The 17,628-nt window shown below is 46.8% G+C and overlaps 1 protein-coding gene across 1 annotated transcript; it reads right to left on the minus strand.

Moving 5' to 3' along the window:
- Positions 1–12,603: 12,603 nt before the first annotated feature.
- LOC135395927 (beta-1,4-galactosyltransferase galt-1-like) lies at positions 12,604–13,896 on the minus strand. The gene has a single exon (XM_064627014.1). The coding sequence runs from the start codon at positions 13,894–13,896 to the stop codon at positions 12,604–12,606; it is 1,293 nt and encodes a 430-aa protein (XP_064483084.1).
- Between the last annotated feature and the right edge of the window lie 3,732 nt (positions 13,897–17,628).

Below are 17,628 nucleotides of genomic sequence, written 5' to 3' on the forward strand. Positions count from 1 at the left end.
GTTGGGGAATGTGCTGCTGGCAGTGCAGAAGACAATGAGGAATGTCGCCCACCTCGCCACAGCTGGAACACATGGGGGAGCTGGATTGGCCCATTTTGTACAGAAGCAATGGGGTGCGGGCAACGTTGAGACGGAGGCGGTGCAGCAATGATTCCTCCTGACGACTGCAGCGACACGCAATGAAAAAGGTAGCCGAGGGGTCGATGGACTGCACGTGACTGTTGTAGGCGACGGCCTGACATCTAAGTGCTTGGGCACGGGCTGCACACCGGCGGCGAATAGCTAAATGGCAAGCCGAAAGTGTAAGTGGTGGACGTGCTGTGGCAGGGGTAGCAGCTGCGGCGGCTCGTCTTGCAGCCGCGTCTGCGCGTGTGTTACCGGTCAGCCACACATGACCGGGCACCCACTGAAGGGACAAAGCATGACCATTGGCACGGAGACTGTTATACATCTGAATGATTATGCTGGGTATATCCTGTATGAGGTTGGGGCGGGCCGACATCAAGCGGAGGAGGGACGCCTTGCTGTCGGTGAGGAGGACCCATTTCCCAGGGTCATCCGTGCCATCTACAATCAATCGTTCTTATGACATACACAGCCCCTGTTCCACAAATTAGCCATTATTCCAGTTTTGTATCTGTATGAATACAGACTTATTACAACACTAAAATTTTCAGGTACTTCATTAGCTCAAATGCTCCATGGTCTCTCGCATTTAGACAGAAACAATGTCGATCGCCAGACATGAGTTAGAGACGTTTGGATGATACCACGTTCTCGAGTCCCATAAGGAAGACACATATGTTTCGCTACCATGCTCCCAGTCACATTAAACAGATATAAGTTCTTTTTGAAAACTTAGAACTTAATAGGATCAGTAAAAAATCATTCCGCATGTACTGGATATAGCACATTTTGGCAGCCTAACTGACACTGACTACCTGTTACGGTGTATGCCAAAATGTAATTACCTTAGCAGTTTTGTGTCGTCGAATACTTTGTTTCTGCATACTATTCCCAATAAAGTGTATATCCCCTATAAGTATATTCCCTTTTTGAAGTGTATATCCTTTCATTTGTTAATATGTACATAACTTTCGTTTCTCACTTGAGTGCTTAGTGACTGCTTATCCCTGTCAAGTACATTACGGTCTCATGGATGTCTTCAACCCGCGGATCGGCTTTTTCTCCAGGGTTACTGCAATCGTTGTAAATTGAAGTAATGAGTGAATAAAAAAATAGGCAGGACGATTACGGTTGTGTAACACCAATTTCAGCGACAGCTATTGTGGGTGAATGTTGACACTTTTGTTGCGGATTAATGGAGAACTACTTTAGAGTGACGAGCACAGCCTTGTGATCTGTGAAGTGAGTGGTGATGTGGTCGATATTCTTCATGCACGCGGTGTCGGTTTTGGAAAACCAAGCCAATGCAGATCTTTCTCGTGGTTGTTACGGCCCGTGTTCTGGTGGCTAGTTGCAAGATCGGCGCTTCTTGTGGACCGGTGATGACATTGGTGGTCTTTGCGTCGATGTTACGGTCCCGCAGCAGTATTGGCGATGGCACGTGGACTGTTAAGGTATATACAGGTTGGCCAGAAAACGTGTCATTGAATTACAGTCGACCCGCGTTTATCCGGACTTCATTTATCCGGAGCCTGCGCTATCCGGACAAAAAAGCATGGGGACGGATTTCTCCCCATGTATTTCGCCCTCGTTTATGCGGACTTCAGCTTCCGGACTCGGGCGAGAATTCCAGGGAACAGAAGTGAGTAATACCCAACAATCGGCTTCAGTTATCCGGTCATTGTCCAGGAATGACACTTGGCCCACACCTACTCAAGCGAGGTCGAGAACCCTTATCGTGGCCTTCTTTTTACTGACACAAAGAAGGTGTTGCTCGGAAGAATTTCCTCCCTTTCCGACTTAGCACGTTACACAAAAGTAATCCACTGAGCAGTCTGGTCATTTCAGACTGAGAAGGTCCGCAACGAGGACCCCTGCGCTGCAATCATAGATGACGACATCGTCAGTGTCGTCGCTTCCGATAGTGTTCAAGAAGAATCTGATAATGGAAGCGTGGATGCACCAGCTGTGACGGCAGAAAATGCGCGGGCGGCACTGAGAACAGCGCTATTATTTTTCGAGCAAGAGAACAATATTTCGCAAGTCAATGCAATTCGCAAAGGTTTGCAAGAACTGGATGCGTATATTAGAATGAAACAGATGATAATGGATAGTTTTCTGTGTAATGGTCAATAAAGATGTCCTTTTAGGACCACTCTGGGTTTTCATGTTTCACTTATCCGGTTCCCCCGCTATCCGGACATTTTCACAGGAAACGAAGCCGTCCGGATAAACGCGGGTCGACTGTATAATAATAATAAAAAAAAAAAAACTACGCCACCTAGAATCATGCGGTTAACGGCATTTGTTCCTATTAGGTTTCTGCCACCTCCTGATGTGAATATCGTGTACCGTAAGTTTAATTATGTAAATATTTGCGAACTAAACTCGTAAATTTGCCAAGTAAAGGTCACTTTTTTACCCCACCAAATGAAGAGCGTGCCGAATTCACTCAAATTTATGATAATTGACAGTGATATATACCCTAAAAAACCTTGCTGTTTTTTAGGGTCAAAATTTGATGGTCTTTTTTAGCGACAAATTTTGCGCTAAAATCGGAGCGCCTCTCCTGCTGAGTATCTATGCTTAATTCTAGCACAATTTGAACACTTTTATTTCTTTGCGGAAAATAGAAAAAAAGGTAAGGCGCCTCTTGTTGTTTTTTAGGGTCAAAATTCAATGGTCTTTTTTAGCGACCAATTTTGCGCTAAAATTGAAGCGCCTCTCCTGCGGAGTATCTATGCTTAATTCTAGCACGATTTGAGCACTTTTATTTTTTGTGTTGCGCTTGAAGTTGTAACTGTGGAATGAGGGGTGTATGGCTTGAAGTTGGAACTGAGGAATTAGTTGCAATGAGGAGTGTATGACAAGTGAAGAAAGAACAAAAAAAGGCCAAGTGAACTGTCCAATAGGGGACAAGGTAAATCAGCATGCCAAAAGCGTGGCATAAGGACTGCACACTACATTATGCCTCTGAGTACACACATTGCTGTTTTTACGTATTTCAATGCACACGGTGTCACTTCTAAGAGGAACGTGGTTTCACTCACACCAACACATGTAGGCATGAAAGGCAAAACTTCTGTGGAAATTTCTTATTTCATGTGACCCGAAAACTTTACTCTGACAAGGTCCTCAGCTAAACTCAGAAGAAATCCTACATCTGAAGAAGCTAGCAACAACAACAACAACACAAAAAAAGCACACAGTATTCACTAACACTCCCACTAACACACACACACTATTTACAGACATCTTCGAAGTAATCTGCATTTTCCTACACTATGTATATTGGTATGTACAGGGATGAGCAACACCACTCACACATGCTCCTCACTTTGCTTGGAATGACTCGGAGTTAATGGGTTCACCGTATCTGGAAGTTCGGCTATGTCCTTGAAGACTCCTACCAATTTTTCAAAGTTAGGCGTGCAGTTTAACAAGCAGTCCCAACGCAACATGTTTGCACTATTCGGGGGCCTTGTAAGGCAAATGCGATATACCATCGTCCGATGCCGGTGGTGGTGGTGGTGGTGGTGGTGGTGATAGGGCTTGCCGTTGTCGGCCTCACGTATGTGGGCAACGTCACGACTCACGCCCTGGGGGAATGTGCGTCCTGGGCCGACTTCTAAGGGAACTGTGCCGACATATGTCTGAAAGCGTCTGAGGAAAACCCATGCCACTAATGTATTAGCGAGCGGCGAAACGAATCGAAGTAGTCATAAGTCTTTGATGAGTCTTCATCGTTCTCGTTTACTTCTTCGGCAAACGTCGAGAATATAATGTTTGCCGGACGAAAGTCCTGATGTTCTTTGTCGTATCTCTTACTATACTTGAACTTGGACAAAGTAAAGGAATCATTTCCACTCTGATCGGTAGAAGGTTCGTGAGCGTCCGTTATATGTGTGTTGCTTTCAAGGAGATTAGATAACTCATTTTCCTCTGTATTGTCGTCACTGGAAGACGAGACAGCGTCAAGAGTGCTTACCAAGCTTAGTCTCTTGGACGTGCGCTGGGACGGTCAATAAAAAAAAATAATAGCAGCAGTTTCTTCAGCAGTCAACCTCTGAAGGACTCACCGTAGTCAAGCCAAGCGACAACTCCCCAGGCTTCTTCCTCTTTAGCTTTGTGGCTTGAGGAGGACCGGATTATATACAAGTGATGCGGCTTAGATGGCTAACAGGGCTGTTGAGACTCCGTTCCGAGTTGGTCAGGGGATCTTTATAGTCTTTGGAGCCAACACCAGTGTGAGATGTTGCGAGTAATGCTGCCTGAAGAGGTTTTCCGTTTTTGCCTTGCAGTGTCAAGGTTCCAGGAGTTTGCCTGGAAAGTTCACGGGAGGGGCTCAACCTTGCCAGAGATGTATTTTACATCTTGAGCGCTGAAGGACTCTATCTAGGAACGACATGGATTGGACTTTGTCTCAGGACATTACGCGGGCTCTCCCTGATAGGGCTTGGCTGGAACTTGTCTGCACTTGACGAATGCTATTAGTAGTCCAGCAGCTGAGGGCACATACCTGGAGAGATGTGGAGTCGTACCGCCGCCCCGTACATCAAGAGACCATTTTTCACTTTCGTCTGCACTCCAACAGGGAACGTTTCCTGGGTAGTATGGCGTCTTCTTCAATAGACCGTTTCAAGCGCTACCGAGCTGCAGTTCCCTGGTAGAGCGGACCCCTGTTGCACCTCTCTGGTGGCACCAGTTCCAAGTACGACCGACTGGCCAAGGAATATGGTTCAACCGCTGAAAACAGACAAATAAAATTAATACTCCATTATTAAAATTCAACTATAGTAAGCACAATGCTCACCAGTTGTTGGTTTGTGAATACAATAACTTACATTCGTTACGTTACTCTGTCGCTGCTCCTCTGACGCACATACACGTTGCTGAAAACCAGAGGTGATGGCAGGTCCCACTTTCTCCGCAAGCCTTGCTGGAGGGTGTGGAACACAAACCTCCCTTCCTGCCACAGTTTGAAGTTGTGTGTTGTGACTGGAGGGGTGGGTCAAAGTCCAACAACTGTCTGTTTAGAGCCAAACTGTGTACGCATCCGACGAAGTCATCAAAGGCTGCTTCACTGTGGCACTCTAGTAAAGGGTCGATAGAAGGAACACCACCGATGTACATGTGGATATTGCTGATGCTGAATGTACTGTAAGAGAGGACAGCAGTACAAGTATATTGCAAACTTGTGGGCTGAAGAGGTACATCCGCACTGAGAACTACTGTGGCATGGAAACGTGACAGGCAGTGCGGCGTCCAAGGAAGGGCGGGGAGAGGGGGGCAACTGCCCCTGAGACCGTCTGAAGGCGCGCCCAAAAGACACGTTTCGTGCAGGAAGACGGCGGTTTTAGGACGACAAAACAGAGTGACATTTAAGAATAAGGGGGGCGCAAGTAAATTTGTGCCCCGTATTCTTAATTGTCGTTGTAATTGTATTCTTAATTGTCTTAATTGTTTGTCATTAACTTTCAGAGACGAAAAGTGGACACCGGCTCTGGGGCCAGGCTCTTCAGACAACACATTGATTTCATGTAGTGTTTACAAATAAATTAGCGAATGTGTTAAAGTATCAGTGAAAGCTCCTTCAGTAGATCTGCCGTTTCTGCTCGCATCGTATTGCGCAGCAGATGACATGTACTCTTGCGCAAAAACGAGGATTCTTGCGGATATGTAGTGCCCGTGAGGTGTCAGGTGTAGAGATGAAACTCCCCATTCATCATCATAAAATAAAGTTGTTGTAGTTGTTTGCACATAGTTCCGCTTGCTGATAACAAGAAGCTTTGAATATGCAGCACAATGTAATGCGTCTCACCCTGTTTGTCGAGTGACAGAAACGGAACAGTTCGCGTTGGCACGGGAACATTCCTCGCACTACTCTCCATGATTCTGACATCCCACAGCTGAGAGCGAAGCCACCTAAACAGATGAACTCGATCAGTTTAGTTCTCGTTCACCTTGCGACAGGCAGAACAGGTGCCAGGTTGGTTCCATTCCTAACCACAGTAACTTTATGTCAGTGTCACAGTAACTTTACTCCCGTCAGCGTTCAGGGACACCTTCAAGATTGCTGTGCGGGATCCTCTAAATGAGAACTGAGGCTTACCTTCTATAATTCTGCGACGAAGTTCGACAGTCCGCCATTTTGCGTTCTTTCGGTTCGTAGAGAAAATGACAGATATGTCGTAAGTCGTGGGCCTCAGGGACAGGAACGCCGTATAAGAATACGGGTGAAAACCACAGCTAGATTTCTCGCAGTGGCGGCCGAAGTAGTTGGGCTCGCAGACACCCTTTGAAAAGAATAACGTAAGAAACTGTGAACAAGGCACTATAAGAGAAGCGAAACAACGTCAAGTATGTTATCTATCGTGCCCACCAGGTTTCTCATTTATACACGTCCCTCCATTCAGACAGCGGTTTGATCTGCAACTGTCCGTTGTCGGTTCACAATGAGACCCTTCAAGTCAGGTCTACATAAGCAAAAGAAAGATACAGTATCTTTGCAGCTGCCATCATTCTTGCAAGGAGAGCTTGCGCAGGTATCGGCACGAGGGGCTTCACGTCGCTCCCCTTGAAGATGAGAAGGACAGTGGCACTGGTCGACGTAAACACGAGGAATGGCGGGTCGAGGATGGATGAAGAGTCTTGAGAGCCCAGAAAACTGTCAGACGTACCTCCTTTCTTGCAAGGCTCACAGGTACATGGGTCATAGACTATGACGACTTCCTTTGAAAGCAGGCCTTGCAGCAGAATGACCTCCTTGTCCGACCGAGCAGTCACTTCAGCGGGGGTGGCATAGCCTCCAGGCTTCCGCACAGTAAGAGTGAGCTGGCCGTGCCCGTTCATATCAGTATCATACTTGCCTGATGGTATGCACGGACAAGACAATAAATATATTTTTCAAAATGCTTTCACTCATGCGATCGAGCTAAGACGACTGTGAAAACACTCAGGAAACATGAATAACTGTTGATAGACAAAATAGTTGACTGTTGCACTGATGGCACTTCGGTGCTAACACGTCGATAGCAATATTCACGTTATACTGATACCACCACAGCTGCTGTCAGTACAATATTAACACCGTCAGGCAACACACGCTTGCAAAACTGTCAACAGCCCATAGTGGAAGCGCCTACATATGTCAGAGAAACTGTATCGAGCGCGAACAGAACAACAGACATGTTGCTGTCAGCCATGTTTTTTTTTATTGTCCTTTTTCGGCCGCCAACCCCGTGACGCCCCCTGCACCACCGAGGTTGCCAGATCCCGTTACATCTCCCTTTCTCAGGATAACAAGAAACAAAACTATATTGGACGGTATACCATCAAGTTAACATTGCTTAAACTGTTCATTATAGGTTAAAACCGTGCGAGGCCTTCGCACACGCTTCTGTATGGTCCCTTTGGTGGTGTGGAATCCTGTGGGTAGTGGGTCCTTTTTCCCACTCCACAGGTAGATCCACCTCTTTTTTCTTTTTATTTTTTTTCTGCCAATAAATCCCCCCGCACACACACACACACACACACACACCTCTGCCTCTTCTGTGCCTGCTTCTTCCTCACAAGTGGGATTTGTACGGACCTCTGTCCGACTTGGTGCAATAGTGCTGTGGCGCATGTCTTCTTGCGTTGCATTAGGTGCATCCTGTTGCGCTTTAGTATTTGCTGGTCCTCAGTCTCTACGATGCATGACCTTGGCACAACCACTTTCTTTGCTTCTGCCATCAGTGACCATCCTTTGCTGTCCCGCACTCTCACCTTTTCTCATATGGCCAAAGGGCGAAATATTTGTCTTCTCCGGAATTGTTGTCGCTTGTAAACTGGTGTTGGTGGCTGCTGTGTGTAGTCAGGTAGGTGTGTTCTTAACTGCCTCCCCATCTAACTCAGACGGAGTCCTTCCATCATCCAACGGCCTGCTCCGATAGCTCAGTAATCCGAGCCAAAAGTCCTCCCCACTCTCCAATGTTTTCTTGGGTATCCTCTTCACCAGTTGCACCCCTGTCTCAGCAAGCCCATTCGATTGAGGGAAGTGGGGACTTGAAGTAATAATAATGAAGTAAGGTAATAGACCACTGGAAGTTCCTTCCCATTGCACCTTGTCTTGAGGGTTACTGTTCTGCATGCATGACCGTTCCTCCACTGCAGCCCCATAGCACTGCCGAACTTGACCTTATGTTTCTGTCTATCTTCATTTTGCGAACACACGAAAGTGGCTGCAGATTTGCCTCTGCTCCTGTATCCATCTTCAGATGTATGGGTCTGCCTTCTATGCTTGCTCGTATATGATCCACTAACATCGGTCTATCAACTTGCTGTTGGTTACTTCCAGGATGTCGAGGTCATCCCGTTTCACTCTCTTCTCCAGACTCTTCAATTGCCTCTACTTGTTTCTTGTAGGTGCAGCACACCGCGAAGTGCCCATACTCGCCGCATCCCATGCAGGTCCTTCCCTCTGCTGGGCAGGTGTTCTTGCTGTGTAGCAGGTTATATCTGTTGCATCTTTTCCTTGAGGCCGTGTCTGAAATTGCTCTGTTCCGGTTTCTTCCTGTAGCTCCCCGCGCGCTGCCTGTGTTTCTCTCTGTTACTTCTCGTCCTGACGCCTTTCTGCCGAACTCCGCTCGTTGTCGCACGGCCTAGATTTCGCGCGTGTGCGCTTTCGACGGTGTATTATACCACACTTCGTTTCGCTTTGTGGCTATCTCATCTGCTTGATACATCTCCACTGCCAGTTTGAGTGTCAGGTTGGCTTCACGTAAAGAGTCGTTCACGCAGCCGCTTGTTTGCCGTTCCGTACACAATTTGGTCCCTGACCATTGAGTCGTGTAGATCAGCATATTCACACGGCTTTGCCTTGAGTATGAGATCGCGGTGAAACTGCTGGAAGGGCTCACCTTCTGTCTGCGTTCGGAGCCTGAACGCGTAGCGTTCATAAATTTCGTTTTTCTTTTGATTGTATGTTAGCGCCGCGAAGCAACTGTGGCTATGAGCGGCGTACAGATGAGGACAGACGGAGAGAGGACAGCAGGAAGGAATGGGGGACAGAGGGATTAGTATGCGTCCTGTGCCGACTTCAGGGGGAACTGTGCCGACATTCGTCTATAAAGTCTTCGGAAAACCCAGGGAAAACCTCAGACAGCACAGATGGTGGTAGGATTCGAACCCACCACCTCCCAGTCTTCAGCACGACCTTGGTTACCACCAACGAGCGGACGCCTTAGCCCACCGGGCCATGCCGCTGGTATAAATTTCGTTTTTCTGAGGTGTGCAATAATTTTCAAACGCTCGAAGCACTTCCTCAAACGTCGCGTCAACACGCTAAGCTGAACGTATTGTACACCTCTAGCGCTGGTTCTCCTGCCACATGGAGCAACAGCCATCTTCTGTGCGTGGTTTCGTTTCGGCGTGGGCTGAGTGGCGAACATGTAGTATTGCAGTCATTGTTTGAAACGGCGCCAGTTCCGCGACGTTTCCGCTCAAAACCAGTTCCGGTGGCGGCCGCAGGTCTTTCATACTGTTCCCACAACGATGAACCCACTCCTGTCACCGTGTATCGAGTGCGAACAGAACAACGCACGCGTTGCTGTCAGCCATGTTTTTTATTGTCTTTTTCCACCCGCCAACCCCGTGGCGCCCCCTGCGCCACCGAGGTTGGCAGATCCCGTTACAGGAAACATCAGCAAAACTACTGCTGGCATCAGTCATAATAACAGTGGCATGCACCATGGTGAGTAAGTTATGAATATTGGTACTATGATGTTTTTCGTTGAAATATAGCCACAGATGCTATACTAATGTCTACTGTAACTTTAGATGCCATCCATAGATTATCTGTGGGATAGCATTCATTGCTTTCAAGAATGCAATGGACCGCTAAGTAGCACCGTTAAAGCACCGTTAAGTACTAGGCAGGTCTACAGAATTGCCACCCATGTCACTGAATGCTGCTGAAAGTAGGCCAGTAGTACAGACAGACACAACTTTTTAACTCACCCTGAGAACTTTCGCCGAAACCTTGAGGAAGTGGTCGTAGTGCGAAGTCAAGGGGTCACTGGCCGTCTGATGAACTGCCGTAGTATCACCGAATGTTCTAAACTCGATCATGATGTTAGGCATGACTTGATGATGGTGTCCACCATCGGTGCGCTTTACTCGGATGTGTGTTCCAGAGTTTCTATCTCGCCAAGTACGACACGTACAAGAACATGATACGATGGTAAAGTTACACGATTGGGGGGGGGGGGGGATATGTTTATTAAGAAAAAAAAAAACGAAAGGTCAGCCAGACGGAGGTCGGCTTGCGCTATTCCAAAAAAAAAAAAGGGGGGGAGGAAAAGAAAAGGGAAAGAAAAAGAAGAAGAGAAAAGGAGTTTAATCAGGGAAAGGAAAAATGGACCAGAAAAGAAAAGGAAACGAAAAAGAAATTAATTAAGAATTAGAAAATGAGCTTAATTAATTAGGAGGTCCGTAGTGAATCCTCCGCGATCACTCGCTATGTTTGGAACCATGCGGTGCTCAAGAGGAAACTATGATGGATGGTAACTCTTACAAAGATGAATTTAGGCGGCGAAGCTGGTGATTGTGAGGTGAAAAGCAGCCCTTTTATCAACTTCTCCTCTCCCTCTCTCTCTCTCTAGCGCGGACATGTTTGTGTTCTTACTGTTGGTTACGCTAGGAAAATTCTGAAAAAGGCAACCTGATCCTATTCATAAGATTGTTCTAGTGTAGAGAAATATTATCTGGATAAAATTCTAGTTCCGTTCTCGAAGCACAACCGCAGACCACACACATCTCTGGGTGATCCCCCGCCCCCCCGGACCTCACTCTCCTACTTCGATTAAAACGAACAGACTTACCCATAATTAGAGCTATCAAACAATCAGGAACTACCCCAGAACAGAAAGATCGCACTTCTGTAAGATCAGGACAATTGCTACATACTCACCATATGTACACGTATACCTGACGGAAAGAAGTTCGTTGTACAAGAACGAAACCGACGGCTCTTGGTGTCTTTGCTGTGTTGTGTGGATTACTGGATTTGATAACATTGAACTGACCAGGTGGTGTAGGCATCGAGGCTACTTTAACCTAGAGTGCTAAGCGTAGAAGCTATCCTCACATAGATGGGTAGAAATCCAGCGAACCGGTAGAGATGTAGGAAGGGAGTTGCCTCAGGACAGAAGCCGCCGATATTTCGAACAGATATTTCAAACACGTCACACCTAACCCTTTAAATACCATGCCAATGATGAGGACGGTGCCCAGAAGAAGAACAGTCTCTGTTCGAAATATCGGCGGCTTCTGTCCTGAGGCAACTCCCTTCCTAAGCTATCCTCACAGTATTTTGGCTCGTTCGCGATGAAAGATGGTGGCTACGCAGCAGCAAGCACGAAAGCGTCAAATATAAATCAAATATTACAAAAATAAACTGTCTCTCTAGTTGTTATTACATATTGGCTCTCTGTGTTGTGCGGCTTCTTTGCAGACGCCTGCTTTTAGACTCGAGAGCGCAAAGAGCTTGCGGGAGGGAGCACTCTAAAGCAAAACGTGTTTTTGCGCCGCCAGACGTTGAACACGTAGCGTGCGCAACACAGTAGCGTACGGTCCACTAAAACGTTTTATTGTGGCTTTGTCGCGTAAAATGACGCCAACTGCTGCGACATCTCTTGTGCTTCACGATGAACCCATCGTAACATGCGCAAAATATAAAAACACGTAGCGCAAAACAAAATTCAAAAGGGTATTTATTGCCGCATACTCTTTACATTAGAAATGAAAAATTTGAATGTCGCACATAAAGTACGCTCTTCTGATGAATGTCTATTGTTGCTGAGTGTGTTTCTCGTTCAATAACGACCAAGGCAAAATGCAGTTGGGTTTATCACGACCGGCGTTACCATAGCTCAGCGACCTCTAGCGCTGACTTCTAGGACAGCAACCTCTAGTTGCTGCGTAACCGTATCACACTTTCTCCCAAGAACGTTTTTGAGTGCAGAGCGCAGTTGTGTCTGTGCGGTGACTTTTGACAGACATGGTATGTATAAGCACAGGAAGATGACTTGCAGTTGATGAGCACCACAATTGTGTATATCACTGAACTGTTTTGATCACGAAAGGAAAGTTTGGTAGCAAGCGAGCTGGTGGTGAAGATCCATGACTTGAAAACCCGAGACAAGATAGAGGACGATAAGACAAACACAACACGGTCTCGCCGTGTTGTGTTTGTCTGTTATCGTCCTCTACCTTGTCTTGAGTTTTCAAGTCAGGGATTGTTTTGATCATCATGTATGTAATGACAATATGGCCAACTGTACTGTCGGCCTTACCTGTGTCTCACTGTGTTCACCAGTCTGTTGCGCGGTACCTCGCGATAGCACACGTACCCCCCAACGGCGGGTGCACCCCCAGCGTCCGTGCACTGCAAGAGCTTCCGTGGAGAATCGGCATCCTTCCTACCACATTCCAGTGTCAACCCAATAAGGACCTTACAAAACTAATCGCATCAGCATTCAATATATCCGTTGTATACGTGCTCATGTAAGAATCTTTCACCCTGCTTCCGTCCTTAAGCACGTATAGTGCACCGGTGGGACGGTTGATGAAGAGGGCACGGCATCCATCGCGGTAGTGGTGTAGCAGCATCTGAGACTCATTCAAAAAGAGGGCTTCCTTGTTGTCTTCAAGCACGCGTCCAGAGTGAATTGCACCGACTACAACGTCTTTAGCTCTTCCAATCCATTTCGATCTTTGTCTGGGACCCCACACTAATGTATCCCTCACATCGTAAGTGCGGGTCATGAGAGGGATTTCCAGTTCTGAAAGCGACGTCGTGTTCTTGAACTCCAAGCAGAAGGGCTTGTGCCGCACACTGAAACTTGAATACCTCCTCCGCTTCTGAAGTATTCTCATGGTTTCATGAAAGTCGCGGGCCACTTTGGAGACTATAAACTCGTCCAGGTCCACATTAACCACGTACTCCGAATAGAACCGTTCTCGGTGCACGCAGTCTTGTAAAGCTGCTACCTGCCCCAGCAGGTGTATTTCTGTTGTTGGAATGTCCCACTTCACAATAACTATGGTCACGTTCTTCCGTGCTCTTAGACGCAATAGAAACAGTTCTTCGGCTTTGGACATGTCGAAAATATAGAACGTGAAGCGACTAACTCCCATGAGTGAATAATATGCGATGAACTCGGCCATTTGAACTAAATGGTTTTGACGGTTGTGAAAAGGCTGCATGCACAAGGCAAACTCATTGGTGATTTTCTCTTTCATGAGTACCGAAACCCACGGGGGGTCTCCTTGTTGCGTTCCATTCGTCAGAGTGACCTGCAAGTTCGTATGCTGAAGAATCCCAGGAACATCTCCTAGCATACAGACGTGGAAGGCAGCACTAAAACGTAGGCCGTGACCATCTGGGAGAAGACGCATAGAAGCAGGCCTTGAAACTAATAGATCGTCACCTTTAACGAGACACTGAACGGTGTCCCTATGTTTTGGCCTCGCGAGCACTATGCTGACTATTCGTACGTAAGGCGATCCTGATGAGTCAAACTCTAGGAACGCTGAATAGATGTACACAGAAGGCAGGGGTTCTTTCCACGGGAGATGATCTTCGTCGAAAGTTAGTGGCAACGTAATGGCTTCATTAGAAGTGAGCGCTTCAATCAATTTTTCATTGAATTTCTGAAACGCAGTTTTGATATCCACTTCCCGCGGTTGTACGGCTGTAAGGTTTTTCAGTTCTGGCTTGTCAGTCATGGTTTTTAGAACACGCAGTTGCGCTGTTGCTAGTTTATCTGTTGTTCCGTGCACTTTTGTAACAGGTGGCTTCAATGTGGTCTGCTTTAACGCTGTAACAGGTAGAGCGGAGTTTCCACGTTCACCCCCAGGAGGTTGTATTGCCAGATTTGTTTTGTTTTCAACGCTCCCAGCTTCTGGACTGAACGCTGTCCGAATTACGAAAATGTCGAGGTTTCGTGTGAAAACCTTAGTGAACAGAATGAAGTACAGCAGGTAAGTAATTACTGAACAGGCGCATATCCAGTATCCAAGGTGACATTGAAGCGTTGAGCGTAGCCAGGCCATTCGTACTGAGAAGAAAAGAAGGGCGGGAGTTAGATCTCGAAAGAATAGAACTCGAATCCGCAATCTTTGTGGGATAAAATAAAACTTTTAACTGCTGCTCAAAGAAGGTTGTGTCTGAAGGAAATGGACGTGAACACCATTTCAGGAGTTTACGGCAAACACCCAGGGTTGGTTGAACCCTGGATTCGCTGAGCAATAATGGTAGCTCATTCAATTTACGTAACAAGAGATAATGTTATCTTTGATTACTAGTTGGGCGTGTTAACACCGAATGAACCAATTGCTTCATGAAACTGCTTTTCCTTGCCCCCTAGCGCTAGAAGTTCGTAATATTGTGCTGGAAGCACAGGTACAACTGCTTGCGATCTTCGATGTAAATTCAATAAATACAATCGTACAAACATGCCTGCATTAGTCGAACTCATGCGTTAACGCGTTAACTTTTACGTGAAGCGCCAACCGAGACACTGTGTGATATGTCTCACATCATCTATCAGGATTAGATCTCGTTCAACAATGTGTTGCTGTGTTTTCAGCTCAGGAAATGTTATTTCCGATCGTGATCTTAACACTCGACATTTTTTAGACTAGAACACTGCGAATAAAATGATCCAAGAAGTGAATTGCAAGCCCTGCTGAATAGCGCGCGCTTTCTGAATCAGAGCACTGCCTCGCGAAATGTCCTCTCTGAAGTTATTATTTATTAATTAATTTAAAGTTATTAATTATCAGCGACGTGCGTTACCGCGGACACGAAGTACCCATACTTCATGGGACAGTCCGTGTCCCAAGCAATCGCTAGAAAAACGCTGTCACATGCTTTCTAATACTACTCAGAGCGGTCGTGATATTCTGATTAAATCGCCGTCAGTGTCAGCGCGACCTACTCTATACTAGAGACCTGGACAAATGGCAATCGCCTATGGGCGAGCCGGGACATGGGTTAGTTACACTAGTGGCCGCTGCGAGCGCCACATACCATTATTTGGGGAGAGGAAATGACATGCGCACTATATTATCATCATTGCCACCGCCGTTCGTCTGCTGCACAGGGCTACACAGCCTGTTGCTAGGCTGTTGCTAAGCACGCGCTACCCGCTACCGTACCTCTTCGCCGTTGTCAACACACCCCATCGTACATTGCCGCGGTTTTGGCAAATCACGTGGTAAGGAATAGTGCTAACTAAAGCCGAATCCCATAGCGAAGCGGCGATCGCCAGAACTACTACGCCGGTGCTGGGAGCTTTGCGGATGTCGAGGTCTCTACTATAGTAGGTCGTGGTGTCAGTGACGTCAGTTTTTCCAAGAAATCAAGCCACCGATTTGAGAAAAAAACTTGCTGATTGCAGTTAAATTTAAAACTACAATTTACGTTACGTTGCTGATTGTGTTTTACCGTATCTGAAAACAGACCTCGGTCGCATTTATTTTGCTCCCACTCCCCAGCGACATTCGTCGACATGTAATGCTTGCGTCCAATGTTGTACAGCTTGGGACAAAAGTCCACGGAATACCGAGGTGTCGCATCTCTTCATTGAAGCGACACATTCGCAGCAACCAAGAGCAGGGACATATATTGAGAGATGGATAAATTAGCCAGTCACACGTTTCTTTTTTGATCCCTTCCTGATAGCTAGCTGGGAGCCGCTTCGATGAACCAATATGCTAATGCTGTGCTCCGTAGACTTTTGTCCCAAGCCGTACTCGCTACTCCCATTAAAAGTCATACAGTTTCCGTTTCTACTATCACTATCACTAACGCAAAGGAAAAATCCCACATAATCAATATTATACATTCATATATGTTGTTGTTGTATCACTATCATTACTCAAAACAAACAAAAACTAAACAAACAATACGAAAAACATCTCATAGACTAGGCTGTCATGCCTCACCTCACCAAATTACTAAGAGTATCGGCTGGGAGAGTTATGGTAGAGTGTCGTCTATCTCGATGAACCTCTCATACAATAATAATTCAAATCAATCTTCCTCACCTTTCTCAATTTCTTTTGAAAAATGTGCGCGAATTCAGTGACCTATTATGTACATGACAAACTGAGGCGTTCATTTTCTCGAAGCGGGTTCACCCACTATTAGAGAAGCGTATATCCGTCTTAACTTACCGTTGCCCAGGTAACGTATTATTCTGTTACACGTTCGACGAAAGAAATACGAGCTTCTTGTGTCTCCTACAACTAACAGGGACACATATGATGCGGGTGGTGCATTTGATTGCCAGGTGGTGGCACGCTTTGACTGCTCCCGCAACCTGCTGCTGTGGTTGTATCTCTGTTGGGGGGAGAGAGGAGGGAGTCAACAACCCTGCGGCGGTCTAGTTTTTATGTCACATTCAGATACTCATCCGCTTGTGCCGTCCTCGGAGTTTCTCTTTCGATCCATTTTCCTCTTTATTTCGTGCGCCGAATTAAATTATTTGTAGCTTCGGATATCTTTCAGTGCCATTTACTAACAAAGCAGTCTTCTTTAAAATTAAAAGGTTTCAATGGAGGTTCAACCACACGCACATGTTCCAGACAAGTGCTGTCAGACATATATCGCACAGCCACCAACTTTCTCATCATGAAACTGGATGACGATAATGATGACGATGAGTTGATGTGTGCTGATATGTGTTGATGTGTGATGAGTTGGTGTGTGCCAATAATGATGTACCAACCATAGAGGCGGGCTCGGACCGGGCCTGATCATGGAAACAGTCAGGGAACGGGCTGGGCCCGGGTCGGCGGAGCGGGGCCCGAGCCAGCCCCGGTGGGGAAATCTATAGAAGACGTCTGCCCGGGCCGGGTGCGGGGCGTAGGAGCCGAGCCTGGGCCGGGCACGGACCTGAAAATTAGGCCCGTGCAGTGCTCTAAACTGAACATGCGTGTAGCGCCACCTAGAGTGTAAAATGTCAACTTCTCAAAGAGCATTGGATCCAGTGCTCCCTTACAAGTTGACACGTTACACGCTTAGTGGCGCTACGCGCATGTTCAATTGTCATTGCTTCCAATGACTATTCCTATGCTCCTCGACTGCCGTCTTTGCACCTTCCAAAGAGCAGCTCTGCAGTGTCGCCTCCAATCGATCGCGGCCGCCCCATTCACATTGGCAACCATCCTCGGCCCTTGATCTAACCAGATCGACCGTCGCCAAGCTCTTGAGTACTTCAAGATTTTTCTTAGGAATTCTAGTCTCCTCTCTACCCTACGATTTGCCTGTGTACCTGCGTGCTGTATGTGTGTTTTTGTGTGCTGTGTTTTTGCCTACCGTTCTGTTGATGTCTCACTGACTATCGTCCCCTATTTAGCATCGTTCATCACCTCATCATCAGGACACATCTCATCCTGCCCATTGTCTCTTGGAGTAGTGGGCCGCACCACATGTGGCGAATTTCCCCATTC

This window comes from Ornithodoros turicata, chromosome 5 (genome assembly GCF_037126465.1).
Source record: "Ornithodoros turicata isolate Travis chromosome 5, ASM3712646v1, whole genome shotgun sequence".
Classification (NCBI taxonomy): Eukaryota; Metazoa; Arthropoda; class Arachnida; order Ixodida; family Argasidae; genus Ornithodoros; species Ornithodoros turicata.

Bases quoted from the DNA above. Each gene is read 5' to 3' on its own strand.
- LOC135395927 (XM_064627014.1), bottom strand. From the start codon at position 13,896: ATGACTGACAAGCCAGAACTGAAAAACCTTACAGCCGTACAACCGCGG.